The sequence below is a fragment of the Mobula birostris genome, chromosome 31, assembly GCF_030028105.1.
Source record: "Mobula birostris isolate sMobBir1 chromosome 31, sMobBir1.hap1, whole genome shotgun sequence".
NCBI lineage: Eukaryota > Metazoa > Chordata > Chondrichthyes > Myliobatiformes > Myliobatidae > Mobula > Mobula birostris.
In genome coordinates this window covers 18,308,704-18,334,380 of record NC_092400.1, presented here as the reverse complement: position 1 = coordinate 18,334,380, position 25,677 = coordinate 18,308,704, and the positions used below count along the sequence as shown (strand labels likewise).

At 37.8% G+C, this 25,677-nt stretch overlaps 1 protein-coding gene across 2 annotated transcripts in view; it reads left to right on the top strand.

Moving 5' to 3' along the window:
• Nucleotides 1-25,677, top strand: part of kntc1 (kinetochore associated 1) — a 129,121-nt gene that overhangs the window by 77,018 nt on the left and 26,426 nt on the right. For both annotated transcript variants that reach the window (XM_072247626.1, XM_072247625.1), the window contains exons 45-55: nucleotides 1,798-1,887; nucleotides 2,281-2,452; nucleotides 8,826-8,884; nucleotides 10,741-10,957; nucleotides 11,411-11,484; nucleotides 12,718-12,928; nucleotides 13,570-13,679; nucleotides 17,729-17,784; nucleotides 20,573-20,651; nucleotides 21,342-21,460; nucleotides 22,593-22,728. In XM_072247626.1, the coding sequence (XP_072103727.1) occupies nucleotides 1,798-1,887; nucleotides 2,281-2,452; nucleotides 8,826-8,884; nucleotides 10,741-10,957; nucleotides 11,411-11,484; nucleotides 12,718-12,928; nucleotides 13,570-13,679; nucleotides 17,729-17,784; nucleotides 20,573-20,651; nucleotides 21,342-21,460; nucleotides 22,593-22,728 (1,323 nt within the window). The remainder of the gene's footprint in view (nucleotides 1-1,797; nucleotides 1,888-2,280; nucleotides 2,453-8,825; nucleotides 8,885-10,740; nucleotides 10,958-11,410; nucleotides 11,485-12,717; nucleotides 12,929-13,569; nucleotides 13,680-17,728; nucleotides 17,785-20,572; nucleotides 20,652-21,341; nucleotides 21,461-22,592; nucleotides 22,729-25,677) is intronic.

Sequence of the window (25,677 nt, the reverse complement as noted above, 5' to 3'; positions counted from 1 at the left end):
GCAATAACATGGAATAGTTATTAGAGTAGGAAGCTAAACATGACCATGTCCTTAACTCCATTGACAAAGTAGTCTTAAATACACATATATGTCCTCAGATCTTTGAGGACTGTTTTTGTTGAATTGGCATAGACATTGCTTCTTTGAAAGGCTGCGCTTGCATCCAATAAGCACTGGTTGATAAGGTCAAGGATGATGAGCCTCACTTTGCCTCTACTTTCGTGGTCCTGATTGGCAGCCTTAGATGTTTTTCCTGGTCCATTTTTATGCCATGTAATAAATGCCTGAAGTGGGCAAATAACTAATGGACATCAGTTTTTGAGTACAAGTTAGCTTCAGTCTGAAATGTGAGTATGTATAGAATGAGCACTGAGACTCCTGGAACAGAATGTATTTTGAGTTTTGGCTCTTTAAATTGCTGGTTATTCCATATTAAGCAAGGCCATTGATCTTTTTAGACTAAAGAAATAAAAAATTACACAGGAAACAAAAATTAGACATTTCACCATAAAGAATGATTATAGCACAGAAGGACCATTTAGCTCGCACAGTTAACATCATTTTGGGGAGTTTTGCACGGAGCCATGTTTTGAGTGTGAAACAAGTCCGACTAGAAAGTCAAGTTGAGTTCCCTAACGGGACGAAGAGGCATAGAAATGGATGGACTTTTGCCTTACTCTGGATTAAGCCTATTTTCAACTGCTCACATTTTCACCCAGAGTTAACCATAGAAACTACAGCACAGAAACAGGCCCTTTGACCCTTCTTGGCTGTGCCGAACCATTTTCTGCCTAGTCCCACTGACCTGCACACGGACCATATCCCTCCATACACCTCCCATCCATGTATCTGTCCAATTTATTCTTAAATGTTAAAAAAGAACCCGCATTTACCACCTCGTCTGGCAGCTCATTCCATACTCCCACCACTCTGTGTGAAGAAGCCCCCGCTAATGTTCCCTTTAAACTTTTTCCCCCCTCACCCTTAACCCATGTCCTCTGTTTTTTTTCTCCCCTTGCCTCAGTGGAAAAAGCCTGCTTGCATTCACTCTATCTATACCCATCATAATTTTATATACCTCTATCAAATCTCCCCTCATTCTTCTACGCTCCAGGGAATAAAGTCCTAACCTATTCAACCTTTCTCTGTAACTGAGTTTCTCAAGTCCCGGCAACATCCTTGTAAACCTTCTCTGCACTCTTTCAACCTTATTTATATCCTTCCTGTAATTTGGTGACCAAAACTGAACACAATACTCCAGATTCGGCCTTACCAATGCCTTATACAACCTCATCATAACATTCCAGCTCTTATACTCAATACTTCAATTAATAAAGGCCAATGTACCAAAAGCTCTCTTTACGACCCTACCTACCTGTGACGACACTTTTAGGGAATTTTGTATCTGTATTCCCAGATCCCTCTGTTCCACTGCACTCCTCAGTGCCTTACCATTAACCCTGTATGTTCTACGTCGGTTTGCCCTTCCAACGTGCAATACCTCACACTTGTCAGTATTAAACACCATCTGCCATTTTGAGAGAAGAAGTTGTGAGAAGAAATTTCTAAGCCAATTGTATATTGCTGAGTCCGCTTTCTCCAGTGGTTCCTTTTTGTCCATTCGGAGCAAGTTGAGGAATGCTAATGGTTAAAATGAAAATAAGTCAGATCATTATGCAGTACACTTAAAGTTGGTGACAGTAGTGCATTTTGGGACTCATAACCAGAAGTATGTTTTTAAAGGAGAAAAGTTTATAATTTGCTGAATACTGAAGTGTATTTTTCTTCATTTTTAAGATGGATCCATATGACTACGAAGTCATTGAAAGTGCCTTAAAAATTATAAAATTATCAAATGAAACAACCATCAATTTCAACTTGGATCAGGTAGGAAACAATGGATCTAAAGGGTAAAACTAAATGTTGACTCTGCTGGTTTGTATAATGGATAGTAACAAAAATGGCTTAATGCTCTGAACTTAAAAAATAACATTTTGAGGGGGAAGAATGAGGGAATTTTGGTGAACTTTCAATGAAATGACAGAATTTGAGAAAAAAGGAAATAGGAGTGCTTGCGAATAAGTTGAGTAAGAATATTTATTGCTTTTATATTTGTCTTTTGCTAGTTCTAAGGATTTGAAAGTTATTCTAGGGGTTTTGAGTAACTAATATTTTGAAAAATCTTGTCAGCTCAGGAAGATTTTACACAATATTGTCAAAATAACAATTGCATTTCATTATCACAAGTTTCATTTGTGAAATAAAATCTTATTTTAATAGGCTTTAAGTCTCTTGCAACATTTGTACTCCTACAAACGAATTTCACCACCTGGGGATTTTGAGCTTCAGTATCTCCGGAAATATTCAATTGATCTTTCACCAATGGCGGAGAGTAGGCTGCCCTTCCACATACTCTTCTTTGAAAACAATCAAAGGTTTTGGAATGTGATATGTAAGTACTTAAATTTGGGGCAAGTATGATGGATGGGATGCAGAAATGACACTTTTTCTAGAAATACCTTCTGTTAACTTAAGGATTGCTGACACAACAGGAAATGTATAAATTAAGTGGGAAATAGGATTTTTAGCTGAAAGTAAGGTGTGTGAATGAACTGAAAGAATGGTGATTGAAAATGTTTAATCGGCTGTCAGCAAAGCATTTGCTACCAGGCTGCGAGGAAACAATATGAGTCAACTGCACCTTTCCTCATTCCCTGTCATGCCCACTGTCGAACTTGAACGCATGCAAGGTCATTACCCACGCGAGGACATCAGTCGGTCATTAACCTACAACTACTCGATGAGTAAAAAAAAAACAAATGTCGCTTGAGAGTTTCTTTGGAAGAGATGGTAGGGGACGTAAAAGACCTAATGATGATAATGCAGAGACAGCTGAGGCCGAGACTGCAAAAAAAAAAAAAAAGAAAGCTTCCTTCAATAGAAAATACGACGAGTCGTACATAAAATATGGCTTTATTGTGACTGGTGGAGACAAGCTGTCTAATGAGGAAATGAAGCCCTCAAAACTGCTTCGGAACCTTGAGTTCAAGCACCCTGCACTTAAAGACAAACCCGTTGAGTTTTTTGAGCGGAAAAAAACATGAGTAAGGGGGACAGAAGCAAGTGCTGAGAGCCACCACCCCCACAAATGCTGCTGCTCCGAGAGCATTGTACTTAGTGGCTACCCGTATTGCTAAGGCTAAGAAGCCCTTCACTGTTGGTGAAGAATTGATTCTGCCTGCTGCCAAGGACATGTGCCGTGAACTGTTGGGAGAAGCTGCAGCTAACAAGATGGCACAGGTTTCTCTTTCAGCTACCACAGTTTCAAGGAGAATCGATGACATAGCGGAGGACATCGAAGCACAGCTTTTGGGTCTGGTTTCACTACCCGGGTCAAAGAGGTTGCTCCTGAATGCCAGTCTACACACTGTGTCACACACTGGGAAATGCTGGCTAGCCGAAAAATGTTACCTGATCTTAACAGCATATTGAGTGACATTGTTGAAGTTATCAATCACATCAAAGCAAAAGCCCTTAACTTGCGTCTATTTGAGCAGCTTTGCGAGGAAATGGATGCAGAGCAGAAACGCCTTCTCTTACACACTGAAGTCAGGTGGCTATCAAGGGGGAGAGCCCTGGCCAGGGTTTTTGCGTTAAGAGAGCCGCTACAGAGATTTCTTTCAGGAAAAAGGTCACCACTGGCAGCACACTTCAGTGACGAGGAGTGGATAGCAAAACTCGCTTATCTGTGTGACATCTTCAACCTGCTCAATGAACTCAATTTGTCACTTCAGGGGAGAATGACAACTGTCTTCAAGTTGGCAGATAAAGTGTCTGCTTTCACAGCCAAACTGGAACTGTGGGAACGGCAAGTGGACAGGGGCATATTTGACATGTTCCCAACATTAGCTGGGAATTTGGGAGAGACTGAGGCTGCACCGTCCTTCTCACGGCTGGTGCGTGATCACCTATCTTCACTGTTGACAGAATTCGAGTGTTACTTCCCAACCGCAAATGACCCAAGACGTGCAAAGGAATGGGTCCATGACCCATTTGTGAATGTCCCTGCTGAATCATCAATGTCAGCGCGGGAAGAAGATCAACTCCGCGAGCTTGCAAATAACGGTGGGCTGAAAAGTATGTTTGACATAACATCTCTGTTGGCATTCTGGATCAAAGTCAAGGCTGAATATCTTGAGATAGCCACGAAAGCACTGAAAACTCTGCTTCCATTTCCAACACCATATCTCTGCGAAGCAGAGTTTTCTGCAATGAAAACTAAATTGCGGAATAGACTGGACATAAGGAACCCCCTTATGATTTATAATTGACTTACCACTATTCATGAAGGAAAATATGCGCTGTGTGTTTAATATTAAATTTGTTAAATAAACCCTTTTAGAAACAAAATTGACTGTATAAGTGACTGATAAGTGACTTATAGTTGACTTATCACCTATATTCCGGTCGTAATTAACACCCCCCCCCCCCAGGAGGAAGGACGAGGGAGATGTCCTCCTTTTTTAAAGAAAGGGGCTTCCTTTCCTCCACTATCAACTCTGCTCTCAAACGCATCTCCCCCATTTCACGTACATCTGCTCTCACTAAAGGGGCTTCCCTTCCTCCACTATCAACTCTGCTCTCAAACGCATCTCCCCCATTTCACGTACATCTGCTCTCACTCCATCCTCCCGCCACCCCACTAGGAATAGGGTCCTCCTGGTGCTCACCTACCACCCCACCAGCCTCCGGGTCCAACATATTATTCTTTGTAACTTCCGCCACCTCCAACGGAATCCCACCACTAAGCACATCTTTCCCTCCCCCCGTCTCTCTGCATTCCGCAGGGATTGCTCCCTACACGACTCCCTTGTCCATTCGTCCCCCCCCCATCCCTCCCCACTGATCTCCCTCCCGGCACTTATCCTTGTAAGCGGAACAAGTGATACACATGCCCTTACACTTCCTTCCTTACCATCATTCAGGGCCCCAGACAGTCCTTCCAGGTGAGGCAACACTTCACCTGTGAGCCGGCTGGGGTGATATACTGCGTCCGGTGCTCCCGATGTGGCCTTCTATATATTGGTGAGACCTGACGCAGACTGGGAGACCGCTTTGCTGAACACCTACGCTCTGTCCGCCAGAGAAAGCAGGATCTCCCAGTGGCCACACATTTTAATTCCACATCCCATTCCCATTCTGACATGTCTATCCACGGCCTCCTCTATTGTAAAGATGAAGCCACACTCAGGTTGGAGGAACAACACCTTATATTCGGTCTGGGTAGCCTCCGACCTGATGGCATGAACATCGACTTCTCTAACTTCCGCTAATGCCCACCTCCCCCTCGTACCCCATCATTACTTACTTTTATACACACATTCTTTCTCTCACTCTCCTTTTTCTTCCTCTGTCCCTCTGACCATTCCCCTTGCCCATCCTCTGGGTCCCCCCCCCTTGTCTTTCTCCCCCGACCTCCTGTCCCATGATCCTCTCATATCCCCTTTGCCAATCACCTGTCCAGCTCTTGGCTCCATCCCTCCCCCTCCTGTCTTCTCCTATCATTTTGGATCTCCCCCTCCCCCTCCCACTTTCAAATCTCTTACTAACTCTTCCTTCAGTTAGTCCTGACGAAGGGTCTCGGCCTGAAACGTCGACTGTACCTCTTCATAGAGATGCTGCCTGGCCTGCTGCATTCACCAGCAACTTTGATGTGTGTTGCTCCAAGGGTGACCTGCAGGCTAGTGGAGGGAAGAAGAGCCTTGCACCTCCTTTGGGAGAGACGCATCCCCACACTGCCACACAATTTACTTGGGGCGTTATGCCACTTAATTGGAAGAAGAGACTATTGCCAAAAATTTGTAACTAGTGTCAAACTAGCCATTGGGTGCCACATCATGCTTAGAGCAAATGGATTTTAAATTACATCAATTGCTTGCATTTGTGTTCAAAAAGCAGTGATTTTGTCACTGATAGTTGGTGAGAAATAAGTAGTAAGACAATTCAGAATTGTTTTGCTCACTGTGGTTTCAAGCGTTCTGTCTTGGGGATGGCAGAAACAGCCGGGAGTGAAAATTAAATTATTTTACTACTACAGCAAATTAGGAACTATGAAGAATCTGAAGGTAGCGACGATCATCTTGAATATTGCAATGTAAATGAAGATTTGGAGATGCAGTTGTCAATAGCATTGATGAAGGTGGTCCAATATCTGCACTAGGTGTCTGCGCTGATTTTGTTCATTTACAGTCAGTCAAAAGAACATGGCATTATATGCTGAATTCCTCCGATAACTACTAGGAACTAATACAGTCTTATAGTACTGTGGTAGTATTTGTAGTGTTCTAATTTGTTCTGTATTTCATTTAAATGCATGATTTGTTATTCTGTTAAACAGTAGTTTATCTTTTTGATCTTTTTAACTATTTCTGTGAATCTTCAGCTAATTAGACCAGCCACTTAATTGGGCCAAAGTGTATTGGTCCTGATGTATTCCATGTAACTGGAATCCATGGTATTGCTAGTTTATTGCAGCATTCCTCTTCAATGCCCAAATCTGATTGTTAATTGTGAAAATAATATACAAGAATAAGTGAAGTGTCAATCACACCAATACTTAATGTGATATGTCCCAATTAAACATTTGGATCAGAGTAGTGGGTAATGTTTAAATTTAAGACAATTTGTTTTGATTAGTTTACCTTCTTGATAAAGTATCCAAAATTGCTTTATTGGTTATGAATCTGGACATTTAGAGCGGTGAATTCCTGATTAAGGCTGGCTATATTAATTAATTCCAATTGAGTTTGTTTTGAGGCTGTAAGATTGCACTAAATTCTGCCCTGCTCCATCTATTGGCAAATGTTGAATACTGCATCATAGGCTTGAGAAAATGATTCAAATGATGGTTGCATTTCAGAGAGTAGCTGTGTAACTCTTTAAACATACACATAGATCACCAGCAGTTTTAGACAAGGGAATTTCAGAAAATATCATTGAATTTCATTAAATCATACATCTCCACAACATAGAAAGAAGCTTTTACCCCATTGTACATGCTTTGGCTCTTTGAAAATTATTTAATTAACCCTATTATACATCACTTAATAACCTCGCAAATGGTTGCATTCAAACACTTATCTGGTTCTCCTTTGGAAATACTGTTTAATCCTCTTTTTTTTTTATCCTTTGGGTTGGACATTCCGGGTGATTGTTTTTGTGTAGCTTTCTTTAATGAAAGGTGGTTTATTAATGCCCTCTTTACCTGCACTTTTTTGTCTGTTATCTTAAGTTTGTGTCCTTTGTTGTTAGCTTTCCGTTCCTTGATAATAGTTCCTGTTTTGTAAAAATCTATCAGAATTTTGAATGTATCAATTAAATTGGCCTCCTTTGCTCCAAGAACAAAAATTCCACTACTCAGCCCTCTTGTGGAAATGGAAATATTTCATTCCTGAAGACATTCTAGTAATTCGGCTCCTTTGGAATCTCTCAAAGACCTGAACGTTGACGAAAGACATTCCGTCTTATTCAACTAACTTTTTGTGCATTATTTGACTAGTGCTCATTCCCTGCAGTGGACTTGATGGTTAGCTCCGCGCTGATCTCCACTACACGAGCACCATGATTAATTGGTGTGGAAAGTGGATGGATGGTAGTTCCCTGTAGGAACCACTGCCCACAATGAAACACAGTTGAGATTAACATAACTCCATACCTCTGTTCTTGTCTCTACTTACAAAGATATGGATTCAGTATGCCACTTATTCTGTCATTTTCAAAAACAAACTCCTATGCTCCATATCTGAAGCTTTTGCTACTCTCTTCTAAAATGTACCTTTTCAAGTTTTGGAATGAAGAATTGAAAAGGTACATTTTAAAAGAGAGTAGCAAAAGCTTCAGATATGGAGCATAGGAGTTTGTTTTTGAAAATGACAGAATAAGTGGCATACTGAATCCATATCATTAAAAGGAAAAAAAAGTTTAGTGACTTTTTTTTCCTTTTAATGTTTGCCATATCAATTTATCTCTGTTACCAAGTTATCTGGAAATTAACATCTTGGTCCCATGTCCAAAATCAGGTGAAGGTTTACGTGCACAGAATAAGCTTTCGGCTTTATGAACCATTTTAAAAGTTTTTATATTGATAATAAATTTACTTTGAACTTGACGGCAAATTACATACATATCACCAGATACAACTCTTGAGATATATTTTCTTGCAGGTATAGTCAGTAAATACAAGAACTAAATTAGAATCAATGACAGATTGTACACAACAGGGCAGACAAACAAACAATGTGCAAAAGACAGCAATGTGTAAATACAAATGAAAAGAATAATGATAAATATTGAGAAAATGAAATGAAAAGTCCTTGAAAGTGAGTCCCTAGCTTGTGGGAGCAGTTCAGTGATGGGGCAACTGAAGTTGAATGAAATAATCGCCACTGGTTCAAAAGCCTGATTGCTGAGGGGTAATAATTGTTACTGAACATTGTAGTGTGAGTCCTGGGACTCCTGTACCTTCGTGATGGCAGCAGTGAGAAGAGCGCATAACCTGGATGGTGGGGGTCCCTGATGATTGATGCTGCTTTCCTGCGACTACGCTCCATGTAGATGTGCCCAGTGGAGGGGAGGGCTTTACCTGATGGACTGGGCTGTATCCACTACTTTTTATTTTACTGTTCAAGGACATTAGTGGTTCCATACCAGGCTGTGATGTAACCAGTCAATATACTCTCCACCATGCCTATTTAAGTTTTGCTAAATGAAATCTTTTTTTTTTGAGCTAAAAAGATTGAAAACTTGAGTTTTTGTTCTTTTTGCAGCTGCAGAGCTAAGTGAGGAGACTTTTTCGACATTGCTGTTGATATCTAAACTGATGAAGGTAAGTTTCATACATACAGCAGTTATGTACAGGATATACAGCAGTTGTTTCAGAAGTAATTGGTAAACAATAAGAAAGGAACAAAAATAGGTCAAGTTGCTACCCTAGCCTACTTTGCTTTTCAATATCATCGTTCTAAACTCCATGGTAAATGGGTTCACTATTCCTAACGTCAAGTTTTCCCATCACGGAGATCAGTCTAGTAAACTTTTAACTAAAAGTCAGCCTTAAGCTAGAACATAATAGAATAGTCCTGCTATATTCTCATCAAAGCAGCAGCAATTGCATAATTTCCTTGTTCTTGAATAATAATTTAGTTGGGATGTTTTTGGAGGAAGTTAACATGGGATGCTTCAAGGAAATAACTTAATCACGAATCAATTACTTCTATACTCTCCTTTTATAAAGGCTGGTGTATAGATTTTGTAAAACTATTTCAATCAGTACTTGCACTATTGGGCACTGCTACAATCAAAACATCCTTGTGCCAGGAATTTCGTAACAACTTTAAAGTAAAAGGGGATAGGGGTGCCTACGTGCTGTAATGATCAGGTGGAAAACGTATTACAAACAGTAATTGTAAAACAAACAAAAGCTATAAGTTGTGCATTGGGCACTCACGGTAAAAGATAAATGCAAAATAATTACTAAAGCAGGAATTAAAGCAAATAACTACTGATCCTGGAAATCCAAAATAGAAATTGAAATTACTGGAAGTGCAACACCTGCCCTTTCTTAGGCCTTCCTCTCTACCAAGCAGAAATCCTAAAACTCCCTGCCAGTGAAGCAAGAATTCAATTGTACTTTCAGGTTCATGTACTGCATTGAATGCTTACATATGACTTGCTGCATTGAGGTGAAAAAAATACAGATTTGATATTTACCTGTTCAATTTGTAGGAATGACCCTGTGCTCCTAATTGCCTATCACTTTAATTTTCCATCCCATTCCCACTCTGTCATATTTGTCTGTGGCATCCTATTTTGATGTCCAAAGGAAACTTGTGGAACAGCCTTTCCTCTTCCAACCTAGGCTCATTATAGACCTTTGGGCTCAATGTTGAATTCAACAGTTTCAGTTAACTTATATTTGTATCAAAAGCAGCAAGTTCAGATGAAAGGTAATTAGTCTGTATAGTAAATTCAATATACTTTTCCTCCCATAGATGCTATCTGACCTTTTAGAAATTTCCAGTCTTTTTTATTTCAGATTTCCAAAATCCGTCTATTTGATCTTGCAATTCCACCATTTTTTCATGTCTCCCTGTCTCTCTCTGTCTCCCTCTTGTCCTTATTTCAAATCTCCCAGACAAATCAGTTATGATTAACAAGTATTGTGCATCCTTTCTTAGTAGGCACCACTATTATTGAATTATCTTGGTTTCTACCCTATCACAGATGTTCCCTTTGTTCTCTCCAGATGGTGGAAATCTAATCAAAATAGAAAATGCTGAAAGACAGGCAGCACCTTTGGAAAGATAAACATTTCAGATTGTTTCAATGTTTTTTGCTTTTATTTCAGGTTAAATTGTAGTGTGAGTCCTAAATTAATCTACTTTATATGATGAACTAAGAAAAACACATTAAGTAAATTGCAGGCACAATTTCAACTTAATTGGAGCATTCTGATCTGTACTAACCAACCCCATACACACCTCAGTGATACTACAATCTGAAATTGTTAAGACAATTCAAATTGTAGACTTTTATTTCATTAAAATGTCTTGCTCTTCTAGTCAGCAGATGAAAAATAGTTGTGAACATTGAGTTATACAATTTGGTATAAAGACCTTAAGCTTCACATGTTTCATCCTTGTATTTGTCTGTCTACAATTAATAGGATTTGCTTTTCTTTAGGTTTCTTTGGATACACTGTATATGAAAGCTGTTAACCATGTGCTGACAAAAACTCTGAAACCTAAAGTACATAAGCTGGCAAAAGAGGGATGTGTTTCACTGATATCAAAGGAAATATCTGAGACAGTGCACAACATACAGTCTTACATCTTGGCAATTACAAATCCTGAATGGGCTACTGCCAGTTCCCATCGAGTTGTTCAGGAACTTCCAACTGGTAAATTGTACCAAACACTTTGTGCTATAAAGATATGTTATGGAATTAATGTTGCACATTTACTGTTTTGTTTAATTTTGTCATAATCAACAAGATTGATTGGGACCTGTTCTCAGGCTCTATGCTTTTGATGTTGTATCACCAGCTGATTTAGTCAAGATATGTAAAGTGCTGCCCTTAGCATAGTGATATAGAGCATTATAGAAGCTGTTTTTTATTCCTATTCTTTCCATTCTACCATGTTTCCCCAGACAGATTGTCATATAGGTAAAATAATGTATGTTTAATAAACTGTTTATTTTTAATAACAGATTAATGATAGCTTTTACAGTTTTAACGTTTATAAAGAACTTGTTTGTTAGTCAAACTTAATTTCTTGATTTAATCTTTCTCAATACACATAAAGCTGTGTCCAGCTGTATCCTGGTTAAACTCTATATGCTCTTCTTATAGGACCTGATAAAATCCAAGCCTTGAAATTTTGCCTACAGATGTCTGAAAACTGGTTAAAAACTACAGCACCAGGGGTATTGTTAAAGTTTACACTTCTTTGTCATTTATATAATTCATAAATATAGATTCCTGGACAGGAAGCAGTCATTTGGCTCATCAATTCAGTTCTGTTATATTCTAGATTGCAAAGTTTTTGAACTACTGGGGAGTTGGGAGTTATGAGAATTGAACATGAAAATTGAATAAACACAAGAACAAAGAAACAGAAGGAGTTGCAAGCAATACATAAACCCAGTAATCTTACTAAGGTTGTGTATAGCCTGCAGCTAAAGCTGTTTTATTATTGTGTTCTTTAAAGGTCCTTTACTGCCCTTTTTATTTGTAAAGATTAAGGTATGCAGGGAGTCTGGTACTTTGAAGTGTTTCTAGATTTAAGCAAGCTTTCACCACTTGCCAACTGTTCAGCTGTACTGTGCAGATTTGTTTCCTCTTAAACAGTCACTCAACAGCATTAACATGGTTAAAAAATTGCATCTGATTGCATCAGGGTGTCACATAGAAAAGGAGATTAATTGCTGAGAAACATCTCTACAAGATAAATATTTGATTCATACCACACTTTTATATGATTTATGTGGTGATTTTCAGTTGAAATTCTGTTTGATATATCATTTTAAACGTTTTTTCTCCCTTTCTAATCTCATTGCATAGATGTTTATTACATTGTTATACTATAATTTCCTGCCCACACTGCATGTGTGTTTGACTGCTGCCAATGCACTTTCCAGGAGAGCACAAAACGTGACTAATTTTGATTGCATTTTATTTTTGTGTGTTTACAACCAAATTCATTTTTCTGAATCTCAGCTTGGTTAAGTAACAAAGCAAATTAGAAATAACAAAGTCCACATAATTTCTGACAGCAATTGCCCTATCCTCAGCAGTGTGTAGCTTTCTTTGACTTGTTAACAGATTGGAAAAACTAGAAATTGAGGTTGGATCTGATTCTGTCTTTACAATTTCTTTGGGTTGATAATACTATTCCACTCATATTCTGTTAAAACTCTAAGTAATGTTGTAATATGGAGATAATTTCATGTTTCCTCACTGAAAATACTGTCTGGAATGACCATCGTTATAGTCCTCTCTCCAAACTTGGTTTTGCATGAAACTAGCTTTCTAGTAGCTATGAAGAATTAATTCTTCTAATATGTATATTATTATTTGTGTATTTTTAGAATGATGGCTAGCAAATAGGGCATTTTTGCTTTGTTCATTTTAGTAACAAATTAAAATCCATTTCTTAGGATAATGCTCATCAAAAAGCAGAGGACTCACTAAATAAATTACGAATAGAGTATGAGAATTCAGCAACAGCAAATCTACTGAGAATCCACAATTTAAACTGCCCTGAATACTTGAGATTAATTAAACTGCCAGCTAAACTGATATGCTCATTGTATGAGCACAGCAGCATTGAAGATCGGTTAAAGCACCCTACTGCCAGAGATTACCCAGGTTAGTTCTGTTCCTGAAGTAAATTTTTATAAAATAAGTGATACACAAACACATGCTGGGCTTGTGTCTTAAAGCTTGTCAATGCAAACTATAGATTTGTTTAGATTAATTCCAATTCCTTTTGTTCACTTTCCTTATACCCAACTTTACCATCAGGTCATATTACATATCATAATTTATAACAGTGACAATAAATTAAAATAACTTGAGTCACTTTGGTTACAGAGATTCATGCCACACCCATATTCCTTTAGCATGACAGCAATCATATTATATTTATTACCAGTTTAGTTCCTTTCTCAGTACTGGAGAAATTTTGAGATTTCTTTGTATTTTTGCACTTTATTAAATCGGGCATTTGACTGTTCCACCGAAAGATAATATTTTAAGTTCCTCTGTGCATGACTTTGAATTGTTCATGCAGGTTCAGCATGCTAGTTTATAGAAGACAAAAAAAATTTATTGGGAATAAGAAAATCCTACTGAATGTAAATATGTTAAATTAAATCCAAGCCATGCATCTTGATATCTGTTATTACCCATACAGTTTTGACTTGATTCGGCTAATCCTATTTGAAAATGAAACATTTTATTTACAGTTTACTTGACATGTTTACTGAGGGGATTTTTTTATTTTTCAGATATTCATTCTGCAGCTAGTGAACTGGCAGAAATAAACAACAGAGATATAAATAAAATCAGATATGCATTGCTGGAAGAATATTTATGTTCTCCCACTCACCCAGATTTGGTAAGTGTGTATCAGTGTAAAGATGCAATCATAATCTTCACAGATTTTTGGCTTGTACTGCTTTTTTTTTTAAAACTAAGTGAGAAGAAGTAATATCCTTTGTTGTGCCATGAAATCAGAAACAGAGAGACAAGAGACTGTAGATGCTAGAATCTGGGCAATAATCTGCTGGGAAAAATCCCGTGTTTTTCAAAAATATGGGGAGACAGCTGGGAATATGAAAAATTGATCTCACTTTTCCATACTCAGTACTGATGTAGGTTCTTGACTTGAAGCGTTGAAAATACAATTGCTTTCCTTCCATAGATGCTGCTCAATCATAAGACACAGGAGGAGAATAAGCCATTCATCGCAATGGATCTGCTCCACCATGGCTGATCCATTATCCCTCTCAACCCATTCTCCTGCCTTCTCTCTGTAACCTTTGACACCCTTACTAATACCCAATGACTTGGCCTCTGCAGCCGTCTGGGGCAATGAATTTGGAAGATTCACTAATCTCTGGCTGAAGAAATTCCTCCTCATCAGTGTTCTAAATGGACGTCCTATTCTGAGGCTGCCCCCTCTGGTCCTACACGCACCCACTCTTGGAAACATCCTCTCCACATCTACCCTATCTAGATCTTTCAATAGATGATAGATTTCAATGAGATCTCTTCTCTCCCCCCCCCCCATTCTTCTAAATTCCAGTGAATACAGGCCCAGAGCCATCAAATGCTCCTCATGTGTTAACCCTTTCATTCTCAGAATCATTCTTGTGAACTTCCTCTGAACCCTCTCCAATACCGGCACATCTCTTCTTGGATAAGGAGCCCAAAACTGCTCACAATACTCCAAATGTGGTCTGACCAATGCCTTATAAAAGCCTCAGCATTACATCCTTGCTCTTATATTCTAGTCCTGTTGAAATGAATGCTAACATGCATTTGCCTTCCTTGCCACAGACTCAACCTGCAAGTTAACCTTTAGCGTATCCTGTACAAGGACTCACAAGTCCCTTTGCACCTTTGATTTTTGAATTTTCTCCATTTAGAAAAAGATCTGTCTTTATTCCTTACACCAATGTGCATGACCATACACTTCACTTCCCTGCACTGCATTCCACCTGCCACTTCATTGTCTGTTCTCTCAGTCCATCGTAAGTACTTTCTCAGACTCCCTGCTTCTTCAACACTACCTACCCCTCCATATATCTTCGTATCATCTGCAAGCTTGGCCATCAATCCCGCCATCCAAATCATTGACATCTAACATGAAAAGAAGCAGTTCTAATACCAACACCTACGGAACACCTCCAGTCCGGCTGTCAACCAGAATAGAACCCTTTTATTACCACTCTTTGCCTCCTGCAGTCTGCAAATCTTCATCCATGCTAGTATCTTTCCTGTGATACCATGGGCACTTACCTTGCTAAACAGCCTCATGTGTGGCACCTTCAAAGGCCTTCTGAAAATCCAAGTTAACATCCTCCATTGATTTTGTCTTTGTCTATGCTGCCTGTTATTTCCTCAAAGAATTACAATGGATTTATCAAGCAAAATTTCTCCTTAAGGAAACCCTGCTGACATTCACCTATTGTATCAAGTGCCTCCGCGTACCTTGAAACCCTCATCTTTAGTAATAGATTCCGACATCTTCCCAACCACTGGTGTATTATTTCCTTTCTTCTGCCTCCTTTCCTTCTTAAAAAGTGGAGTGAAATTTGCAATTTTCCAGTCCTCTGAAACCATTCCAGAACCCTCCAGTTGTCCAGCAGAGTGTGACACTTGGATTATGGAAAAGTTGCCTTGACTTGACACTTTGACTTGCATTACTACGAATACAGTATATTTCTAGCTCCCCTATACATTTAGTTCATACTTTAAAGAAAACAGTAAGATGCACTTTGCATTAGAGTTGTTATCTAAAAATGTGAGCTGTTCACCAGTGGCTTTATATTGTGGAAGAGAATTTGGAGTAATCTTTGGCATCTTTATCTTTTAACCATTTTAAAGTTGCTTGAATGGTCCAGCCATTGTTAATTTAACTTTTCTCCACTTTCTGTAGTTACATTTTAGGAATTCCGATTTCTGTTGAAAGTTGTAAAATTCTTTTAAGTTCTTGTATTTAAATTCCTGTTTATGCTGGCCCCGAGTTTTACATAGGATTATAAGAGCAAGTAAGCTGTTGATTCTTACCCAACAGTAATTTGTATGAACATACTAAATGCTTGTATGCATTCTGAAATAAAACATATTATAATTTTTTTCTATTCCCACTTTGTTGGTGTAAACAGGAGCCACAATTAGTAAAAGTCTTATAAGTTCAATGTTAAATTCAAGTGAAATTTTGTAGCATTTCATAAGTTGCTGAAGATATAGATGCTGTTCTTATTTAATTATTCATAAGACTTCATAATTTTTGTCTTTATTTTTGGCTCAGTTTGAGTGCAATTATGGTTTTATTAGTGTTTGGCAAAATTTTTGTCATTTTGGTAACTTAAAGGAAGCTACTTGGATTCTCTATTTCAGGAGTCCCCAACCTTTTTTGCACCACAGACCAGTTTAATATTGACAATATTCTTGCGGACTGGCCGAACCGGTGGGGGGTGGGGGCGGGGGTTGTTCAAGTAGGGTTGCCAACTTTCTCACTCCCAAACTTGTGTTTACCCTGAGAAAGACTACCATGACCATGAAGCCTTGCACCGGTGTGCGCATGCGTGTACGTGCCGATTTTTTTTTTTCCCCCTACAAATCGGTTTTGGCTTAATCTTCCTGATTTTGTTAAGTGAAATTACACTGTACATACATTATTTCTACTTTATATAGGCTGTGCATTTATCATGTCATTCCTGCTTTTACTATATGTTAGTGTTATTTTAGGTTTTATGTGTGATTTGGTAGGTTATTTTTTGGGTCTGGGAATGTTCAAAAAATTTTCCCATATAAATTATTGGTAATTTCTTTTTTGCTTTACACCATTTCGGCACAAAAGGTTTCATAGGAATGCTCTACCTTAACGGGGGAAATACGGGACAAGGGCGGTCCTGTATGCGACAAACCAATTTAGCCCAATATACGGGATGTCCCGGCTAATCCGGGATAGTTGGCAACTTGAACAGTTCAAGTTCAACAGTGCGTGACAGGGAATGAGGAAAGGTGCAGCTGACTCATATCATTTCATATCGCCAAATCATATCGTTTCCTCGCGGCCCAGTAGCACATGCTTTGCGGCCTGGTACCGGTCCACAGCCTACTGGTTGAGGACCACTGCTCTATATTTGTAGTAATAATAGACTAGTGTAGATTTGTAGATTTAATAATTTCTTTGAAAAAAATCTTCATTTTCTTTCATGTAATCGATAGCTCCTTTCACTTTTCACCCCTCAAACCACTACATCACTGATCAGTGTATCCCACAGACAAATGGAATTGGTTCATATAAGTGTTAAGAAAGCTATTTGCAGTATTCTTAAAGCAAAATTAATGGAAATATAAATTTTGAATGCTTGACATTTATTGCAAGCAGTTATTGTAATAGTGGAGGAAAAAAAACTCATATTTTAACCCCAGGCATGCCCTTTTTATTGTTAAAACTGAAAAATAAAATCCCTAGTCAGTTATGAACCATGCATGTTCCTGTTGCCCACTTCTCCACTATTAGTGAGATATGGAATTCAATAGGTTTATTGCTTCAAAATAATGGAGATAAAAGGAGCTTCAAATGAAACTAAATGCCTTTTGTCCCTTATTAAAAATATTCAAAGTAAGATAGGAGTGAATGCAATAATTTTTGAGAAGAATAAAAGTAGTTAACTTTGCCAGAAAATTGATTGATGGCTACTTTCTCTTTTTCCTATAAAATTACATTTATGTGGTTTTGAAGTGTTTTGATAAGACTCTTTGATTCTATCTTTGAATTTTATCATAAGATCTTTAATATAAACCATTCATATTTGATCTTTTAAAAATGCATTTGCAGTAGAAGTGTGATTTTTAATCATTGACATAAGTCTATTTAGTGTAAAACACATTTAAGATTTTGTTAATTGGACTTTTTTCTCATTTTAGGACAAAAAGTCACAAGAGATATTTAATAACATACAAGATGATCTGGCACTGATGAGGTAATTTCCTTTTGCTTCTGTTAATATTTCTTTAGACAGAGTAATTTACTTTATTTGGCCATGTTTGTTCAAACCAGAATGGTAGAGCTTTGCAATGTAGGGATATAATATTTCCATCCTACTTATACAGTTGTTTTCCATTAGAAATGATGTTAGGGGCAGGTCCAATGAATAAAAATATCTTAGCTCAATTTAACTTTTGCATGGTCCGTTCTTTACAGTAAAATTCTTCTTGTAAAGCATTTTTCCCTGATGGTAATGCTACTGAGGTTGACCTTAGTTGATTAGGACCTGACTTTTTAAAAAGGATTGGGTAAGAAAGGAATTCAACATGATCTGCTCTGAGCTAAATGATCATTTTAATAAGACATTTTCATACTCCCTCTCCATGATTGGAAAATCTTAAAAGGGACTTAGGATGTTTTTTTTTAAATTAAAAAAATTAAAAGACAGAACTGACCTTGGAGATCTTAAGATATGTATTACATAGAATACATGTGAGAATGCTGTTCTTGGACTACAGTTCAGCATTCAATGCCATAGTTCTATCCAGGCTTGACAAGAACCTCAGAGACCTCAGCATTGACCCTACCTTGTGCAGCTGGACCCTGAACTTCGTATCAGATCGCCAGCAGGTGGTAAGAGTCCGCCCCTCTGACTCTAAATACAAGATCCCCTCAGGGCTGTGTACTGAGTCCCCTCCTTTACTCTCTGTATACCCATGACTATGTCGCCACCCACAGCTCTAATCTGCTAATTAAATTTGCCAACGACACTATATTGATTGGCCTTACCTCAAACGATAACGAGGTGGCCTACAGGGAAGAAATCATCTCTCTGATACAGTGGTGTCAAGAAAACAACTTCTCCCTCAATGTCGCAAAAACAAAGGAGCTGGTTGTGGACTACAGGAGGAATGGAGACGGGCTAACTCCTATTGACATCAATGGATCTGGGGTTGAGAGGGTAAACAGCTTTAAGTTCCTCAGCATCCACATCACCGAGGACCTCGTGTGGTCTGTAAACACCAGCTGTGTGGTGAAAAAGGCACAACGGCGCCTCTTTCACCTCAAACGGTTGAGGAAATTTAGTATGGGCCCCCAAATCCTAAGAACTTTCTACAGGGGCACAGTTGAGAGCATCCTGACTGGCTGCATCACTGCCTGGTATGGGAACTGTACTTCCCTTAATCGCAGGACTCTGCAGACAGTGGTGCGGACAGCCCAGCGCGTCTGTAGCTATAAACTTCCCATGATTCAGGACGTTTGCTAGGACAGGTGTGTAAAAAGGGCCTGTAGGATCATTGGGGACCTGAGTCACCCCAACCACGATCTACTCCAGCTGCTACCTTCTGGGAAACGGTACAGCAGTATAAAAGCCAGGACCAACAGGCTCTGGGACAGCTTCTTCCACCAGGCCAACAGATTCAATAACTCACGCTGATTTGTGTGTACTCTACATTACATTGACTGTTTTATTTATTATAAATTACTATGATCACATTGCACATTTAGATGGAAACATAATGTAAAGATTTTTACTCATGTATGTGGAGGATGTAAGAAATAAAGTCAATTCAATTCAATAGAATTAACAGCACAACAATGTATCATTCAGCCCAAATGATTTATCCCAATACTTATGGTTTTCAAGGGTAGATAGGTGATGAGATCAGTTTTACACATTAAAAATTGCACGTTGCTATATAATTTCATCAATTGTGATGCTTTTAACTGTAAATTCATATCAACAGTGATTATAATAAATCATTTTAAAATTATAATTCTAAAAGTTTTTGAGTCTCACCTTGGTATAGAAAATTAATGAATTAATGTTTGAATAAAAGCCTCAAATACCAATGAAACTTGCATCATATTTCCATAATGGAAACCTGCCCTACAGAATTTACAAATCATCTCCCAAAAATTTGCGTTGAGGAATTTATGTGAAAAAAATAAATATATAAGCAATGTTATTTTCAATTCTAGTTTCTTAACATGCACAGATGACACAGTTTTGTGATTTACAAAATGGTGTTACGGAGATTTTTCTAGGAATGTGACCACTCTTTCCTCGCCCCTCTGTTATGAGGGGTTTCCCTGCAAAGGCAGTCCCCTGGTTATGCCAGGGTTCTGTTCTTGAGAGCTGCTTGTAACCTGAATTATTAATACACAAAAAGTGTGGGAGAGTATCACAGAAACAGCTGTGTCATGTGAGTAAGCAGAACAGCCACCAGCCAGCCTTACCCAGTGAGTAAGTGAACCTGCTCGGCACTGCCTGCTGAGCTCAGTTTGGCCCAGCCCAATGGTGAGGGCAAGATGGCGTGTGGGTGTGGAGATGAGCATGTAAAATTTCCCATTCCCACCTGACAGAAGGTGTCTGCAGCTCTGCAGCAGCTGGCAGATCTATCCCACCAGTTACCCAAACACTCATTCAAATATATGAGTGTTTATATGTCAGGTATTCATAACCTGGTGAGGACTTGTACTTAGGTCAATAATATTATAAATGTTTACCACGCCAATAAACTCTGCATAAATATATTGAGATTACATGCTCATAAATTGCTCTGTTATTCATATTCAAAAATCTAGTTGGATGCATCTGGATTCCCTATCCACATTTAAGCAATGGCTAACATTGAACAACATTGCATCTTTATTTCATGTCTCAAGCCAAATTAGATTAACTATTTTCTTAAATTGGACATAATAGTTTTTAAATTTTTCATAACATTTGTTTTACTAGCATTAATATTCTAATAGTGTTTTCTTCTTTTTCTTGGCAGAGCTATCTACCTACTTCAAGCATACCCAGTAGACCACGGTGCAAAGTTACTGTTTGCTGTTGCTACGGGTCCATCTTCTGTACGTGTCTCCATAATATTTAGGATCTTAGTTAGAATCACATTGTTGTTTGGAGCTACTTGATTTAAAAATGAGTTTAAATGAAAATCAAAATAACCAACATATACTGTTGCCTTTCTCTACAAATTCATTTATTTTGTATGAGTAAATGTTATTGTCTCAAAAGATTTTGCAAACAGATTATGAATACTTTATATTGAAAGAAAAATAACTAATGGTTCTGTTTATAGGATAAAGCAACTAAGAGATTATAAGTGTCTCTTAGTGCAGGATTTGGTCGTGATTCAGGGTTATTTCGAGTTTTATGCACAGTGACTTTCCTGTCATAATGCTATCAGGAGATTAGCACACAAGACAGAAATATTAAAGTTGATTTTCTTTTAGTCAAAAATGAATGAAATGAAAAAGAAAATGTAAAGCATGTATTCTGGACATTGTATTACTAAGAATATTTTCTTATTAAGAACTAATATTAATTTTAACTTGATGTTTTCTTTATTTTCCCTGGGAACTAGTTGGTAGTGCTATGTTATTGATGGGGAATCCACAGGCGCTGATTTGCTACTGACAACTGATGGTCTGGTCCATTGAAACACAAGAGCTTAAGCTAACTTATAACCTCTAATTTTTCGTTAATATTGTTTTCAATGTCATGATTGTTGAATAGACATGTTTCTGTTATTTTTCTAGCCTTTCAGTGGCGCTCAAATAACATTTGCCCATAGAGGCCGTGCTTTGCAGTGTCTTCTTCATGTTGCAGACAGTGAGACCATACTAAATGTCAGTCAGAAATCAATTCAACAAATCAAGTAAGTTGCTATGAGCTACTTGATAAATGCTTATTAATGAAACTTACAATTCAAGCAATTAGCATTCCTCTGCATAGAATGTAGAAAAATGTATTTCCAAGTTGTTACATGTTTTGCATTTTCCATTTTTGTATGGTTCAGAGCCTGCAATTCTAAAATATGTTGAGTTGTTGCTGCCAGTTAAGCAAAAATTACTGTTTTTGAAAATGGAAAAGTAATTTCTCCTCCTCTTCTTGCAACCAAGTATTTGGCTTAATGGGTAAATGTTCTTTTTTGTTTTGAATATTTCAGCTTGAAACTTCCCATATTTTAGCTTGGATCTTTGTGAAATTAGTTTTATACCATGGTAGGACTAAAGCAGTAAACTTCCTAAACATTTGAGTTTGGAAGATGGAGGAAAAAAAGGAAAACAGACCACAGGGCTATGTGTGGAATCTGTTTAAGCAGACTTGATTGTAATGGTCCTTGTGGAATTGTCTGTTCACAACATTGAGGAGTAGACATCAAGGTATTCACATGGGTGAACTAATGAGTGCAGTTGATTAGCAAAGCAGCATTTTATTACTAAGCAAAAGAAAATATTGCATAGTTGTAATAGTTTGGGTTATATGTAAGTTAATTTGGACAATTTCAGATTTTAATCACAATTAATGTAGCATGTGCAGTACAGAAATATTCTAGCAAAAATGAATTATGTTATTAATCTGCAGCAATACAGTAAGAATCATAATGAAATAAATATTCTTTATATTACCTAAGACATTCAGAATGTTTCACATCTGAACTGTCTTCTCAAGTTGAATAAATAATCTCATATAGCTAAATATTATAAATATAGTGTGAAATTGCTCATTATTAAAGACCGCCGACATCTAAGATATGCTCTCCTTGCATTACCACCACTGGGGAGAAGGTTCAAGGGTGGAAGCCCCTCACTCAATATTTTAGGAACAGCTTCTTCTCCTCTGCCATCAGATTTGTATGATCCGTGAATCCTACCTCGTCATTTGTCTTTTACAGTATATATTTTAGTAACTTGTAGTAATGTTTGTTTTGTACTTAACTGCTGCTGCAAAGCAACAAAATCCATGACATATGTCAGTTAGAATAAATCTGTTTCTGATTCTTTTAGGCTTTACTTGAAGTATTGCATTTATTTGGCTGAATTTGAAATCTTGAATATACCATACACTGTTGAATCGTTCCACAGCAGTCCCAAAGAAGGCATGATCAAAGGTTTATGGAAGAACCACAACCACGAGCCAAGAGTTAGTACAAATATTCGTGCATGTTTAATGAACATAAAATACAGCATCTCTCCTAATATTCTGCCTAGAAAATATATCTTTGGTTTGTATTATTTATCTGTCACATGATGTATTTATACTTAGTTCCCTGATCTTTCTAAGAGCATCATGTCAGGCACCAGCACAAATGATGGAAAGAATTGATGCTTCATAAAACCTTCTGTACATTCTCAAATCTTTTAGGCTGTGAATTACAGTCCCCCACTTTCTGTGGAAATATTTTGCTTCCAAACTTCCCTGAATTTTTTTATCAGTTAACTTAGTGTCAAATTATTGAGCTCCCTGCCAGGAAAAATAGATCTGTCCTCTGCAGTATGGGTAAACCTCTGCAGTATGGGTAAGCCTCTCATGACTATATGTACTTCAATTACATCTCCCTTTCTTCGTTGTAAAGAAAGCATCAAATCTAGTCAGCTGCTAGGTATGATTCTCCGTTCTGGACAACATCCCTGCACTTTTCTAGATTGAATTTCAATACCTCTCCCTTTCTTCGTTGTAAAGAAAGCATCAAATCTAGTCAGCTGCTAGGTATGATTCTCCGTTCTGGACAACGTCCCTGCACTTTTCTAGATTGAATTTCAATCGCAAATTCTGTCCCCACTTGACCGATCAATGGTGTTTAGACATTTTTATCTATCAACCACACTGCTGACTTTGGTATTGGCAAACCTTTTAATCATTGCTCTTAAATTCAAGTCCAGGTCATATAAATCAAAGAAAGTGTGGGCCCAGTATTGAACACCACAGAACCCAATTTCACATACCTTTCCAATCACTAAAATTCCCACTTATCATTATCATTTCCCCTTAAACCACTTTTTAATCCAGTCTGCCGAACACCATTGGATTTCAATGGGCGTTTAATATCCTCCTTGTCAATCTTAGTCAATACCTTAGTAAAATCCACAAAGACTCCATCGAAAGCTCTCCCCACATCATTCACTTCAAAAAAACAAAAAAACTGAATCTTGATTAACATGTGCCCCTCAGAATGCTGTTTTATGTTGTTCCTCAGAATCCTTTCCAGTAACATTAAGATCAACTGACATTGTATCACTTTCTTTTCCAGGGATACAGCATACTCAATGCTGTACTTGAAGTTGGTCAAAGACCTTCGAAAAATTATGGACCTATTATATTTCCTGTCTTAGTTTTTGTATCTGGCATTCATTTTATCTAGCACTGGTGATTTATCCACTTTTGAAGATACTAGATCCTCTTGTGCATTATATGAATTACCTCATTCTTCCACTTTAATATCAATGTCTGTGTTACTGAGGCCCCTCTCAGCTTGGAGGAGGAACAGCTCATATTCTGACTGGGTAGCCTCCAACCTGACGGCATGATCATCGATTTCTCTAACTTGCAGTAATTTCTTCCCCTTCTCCCTCCTTTTTTTCCATTCCCCATTCTGGCTCCACTCTTGCGTCTTCTCTTCTCCTTGCCTGCCTATCACCTCCCTCTGGTGCCCTTCTACCTTCCCTTTCTCTCATGGTCTATTCTTCTCTCCAATCAGATTCCTTCTCCAGCACCTTACCTTTTCCACTTTTCACCTCCCAGCTTCTCACTTCATCCCTTCCTCTCCCACCTGCTACTTCACCCCTCACCCGGTTTCATTATCTTCTAGTCTGCACTCCCCCATCTTCTTTTTCTGGCTTCTGCCCCCTTCTTTCCAGTCCTGGTGAAGGATCTTGGCACGAAATGGCAGCTCTTTATTCCTCTGTATAGATACTGCTTGACATGCTGGGTTCCTCCAGCATTTTGTATGTGTTATTGTACTTCAAATGTATGTGTTATTCTCACTCTTTCATGAAGACAGATTCAAGGTATTAATTTTGAACAATGACTATCTTGTCTTCATCATTTTGATCTCAAGCAGGACTGACTTGTTGTGCTTTTCTTTCACATTTTAATTTTTTTCCTTAATTATGCCTTTCAATATATTTTCTATTTGCTACCTTTTACTTTCTAAATACTTCTTGTTGAAGTGTTTTTGTTGCTTTTGAATGTATTTTATAGTTTGCATTTTCAATGTTTTACTTTCAATATTTGCCATAAACTTCCTCAGTATAAAGATACGGGATTTCTGTCTTTTATTGTATACATATTTAGCCTGAGCACCTACTTTCTCAATCTCTTTCCTCTCTGAAAGTGATTTTCTTTCAAAAAGCTGTTTTCAGTTCACTTTTGCTAGTTTTTTCAAGCTGGTAAAAATGGGCTTTTCCAAATTGAAAACTTTTGCATCTGTAGTGTTCCATTACATCCAACTGAATTATGATAATTGCTTTCATATTACTCCTCCACTGCCACACTTTTCACTTACCTATGTTCATTCCCTAGACATTATACCAGTACTGGCCCAACGGCTGAGCCCCAATAATCTGTCAAAAATATTGCTTTGCTCCTTTTCTCTCCAAATTGACAATTTTAATGTTCCTTTGAAAGTACTAGGTAGAAGTACAGATTTTATTTTTAATTATTTAAATATTTGCACTACTTTAAAAAAAATGTTTTTATTGTAATCCATTGTAAAGGAAACATGAACAAGACTGAGAGCTTTGAACTCTTTTGAACCTGCTCTGATATTAATTAAAGTCATGACGATCTATCTTCCTCAATGAACCTCACGATTCCCCTGAATTTCAAGAGTCTTTCTCAACTCTGTGTATATCAATGTGTCTGAACATTCAGCTCTCTAATGGCAAATTTCAAAGATTCTCATCCCTAAGAAAAGAAGCTCCTCCTTAGTCTTAAATGGGCATTGCTTTATCCTGAGGTTGTAATTCCCAGTTCCTGGAAATTATGCGTATTTATTTATGATAAAAGTTTGCTTGTTGGTATGTTAGTTATTTAGACGGGTATTTTAAGAGCATCATAATAATATTTAGGCATTGACTTCTTCAGAAACTA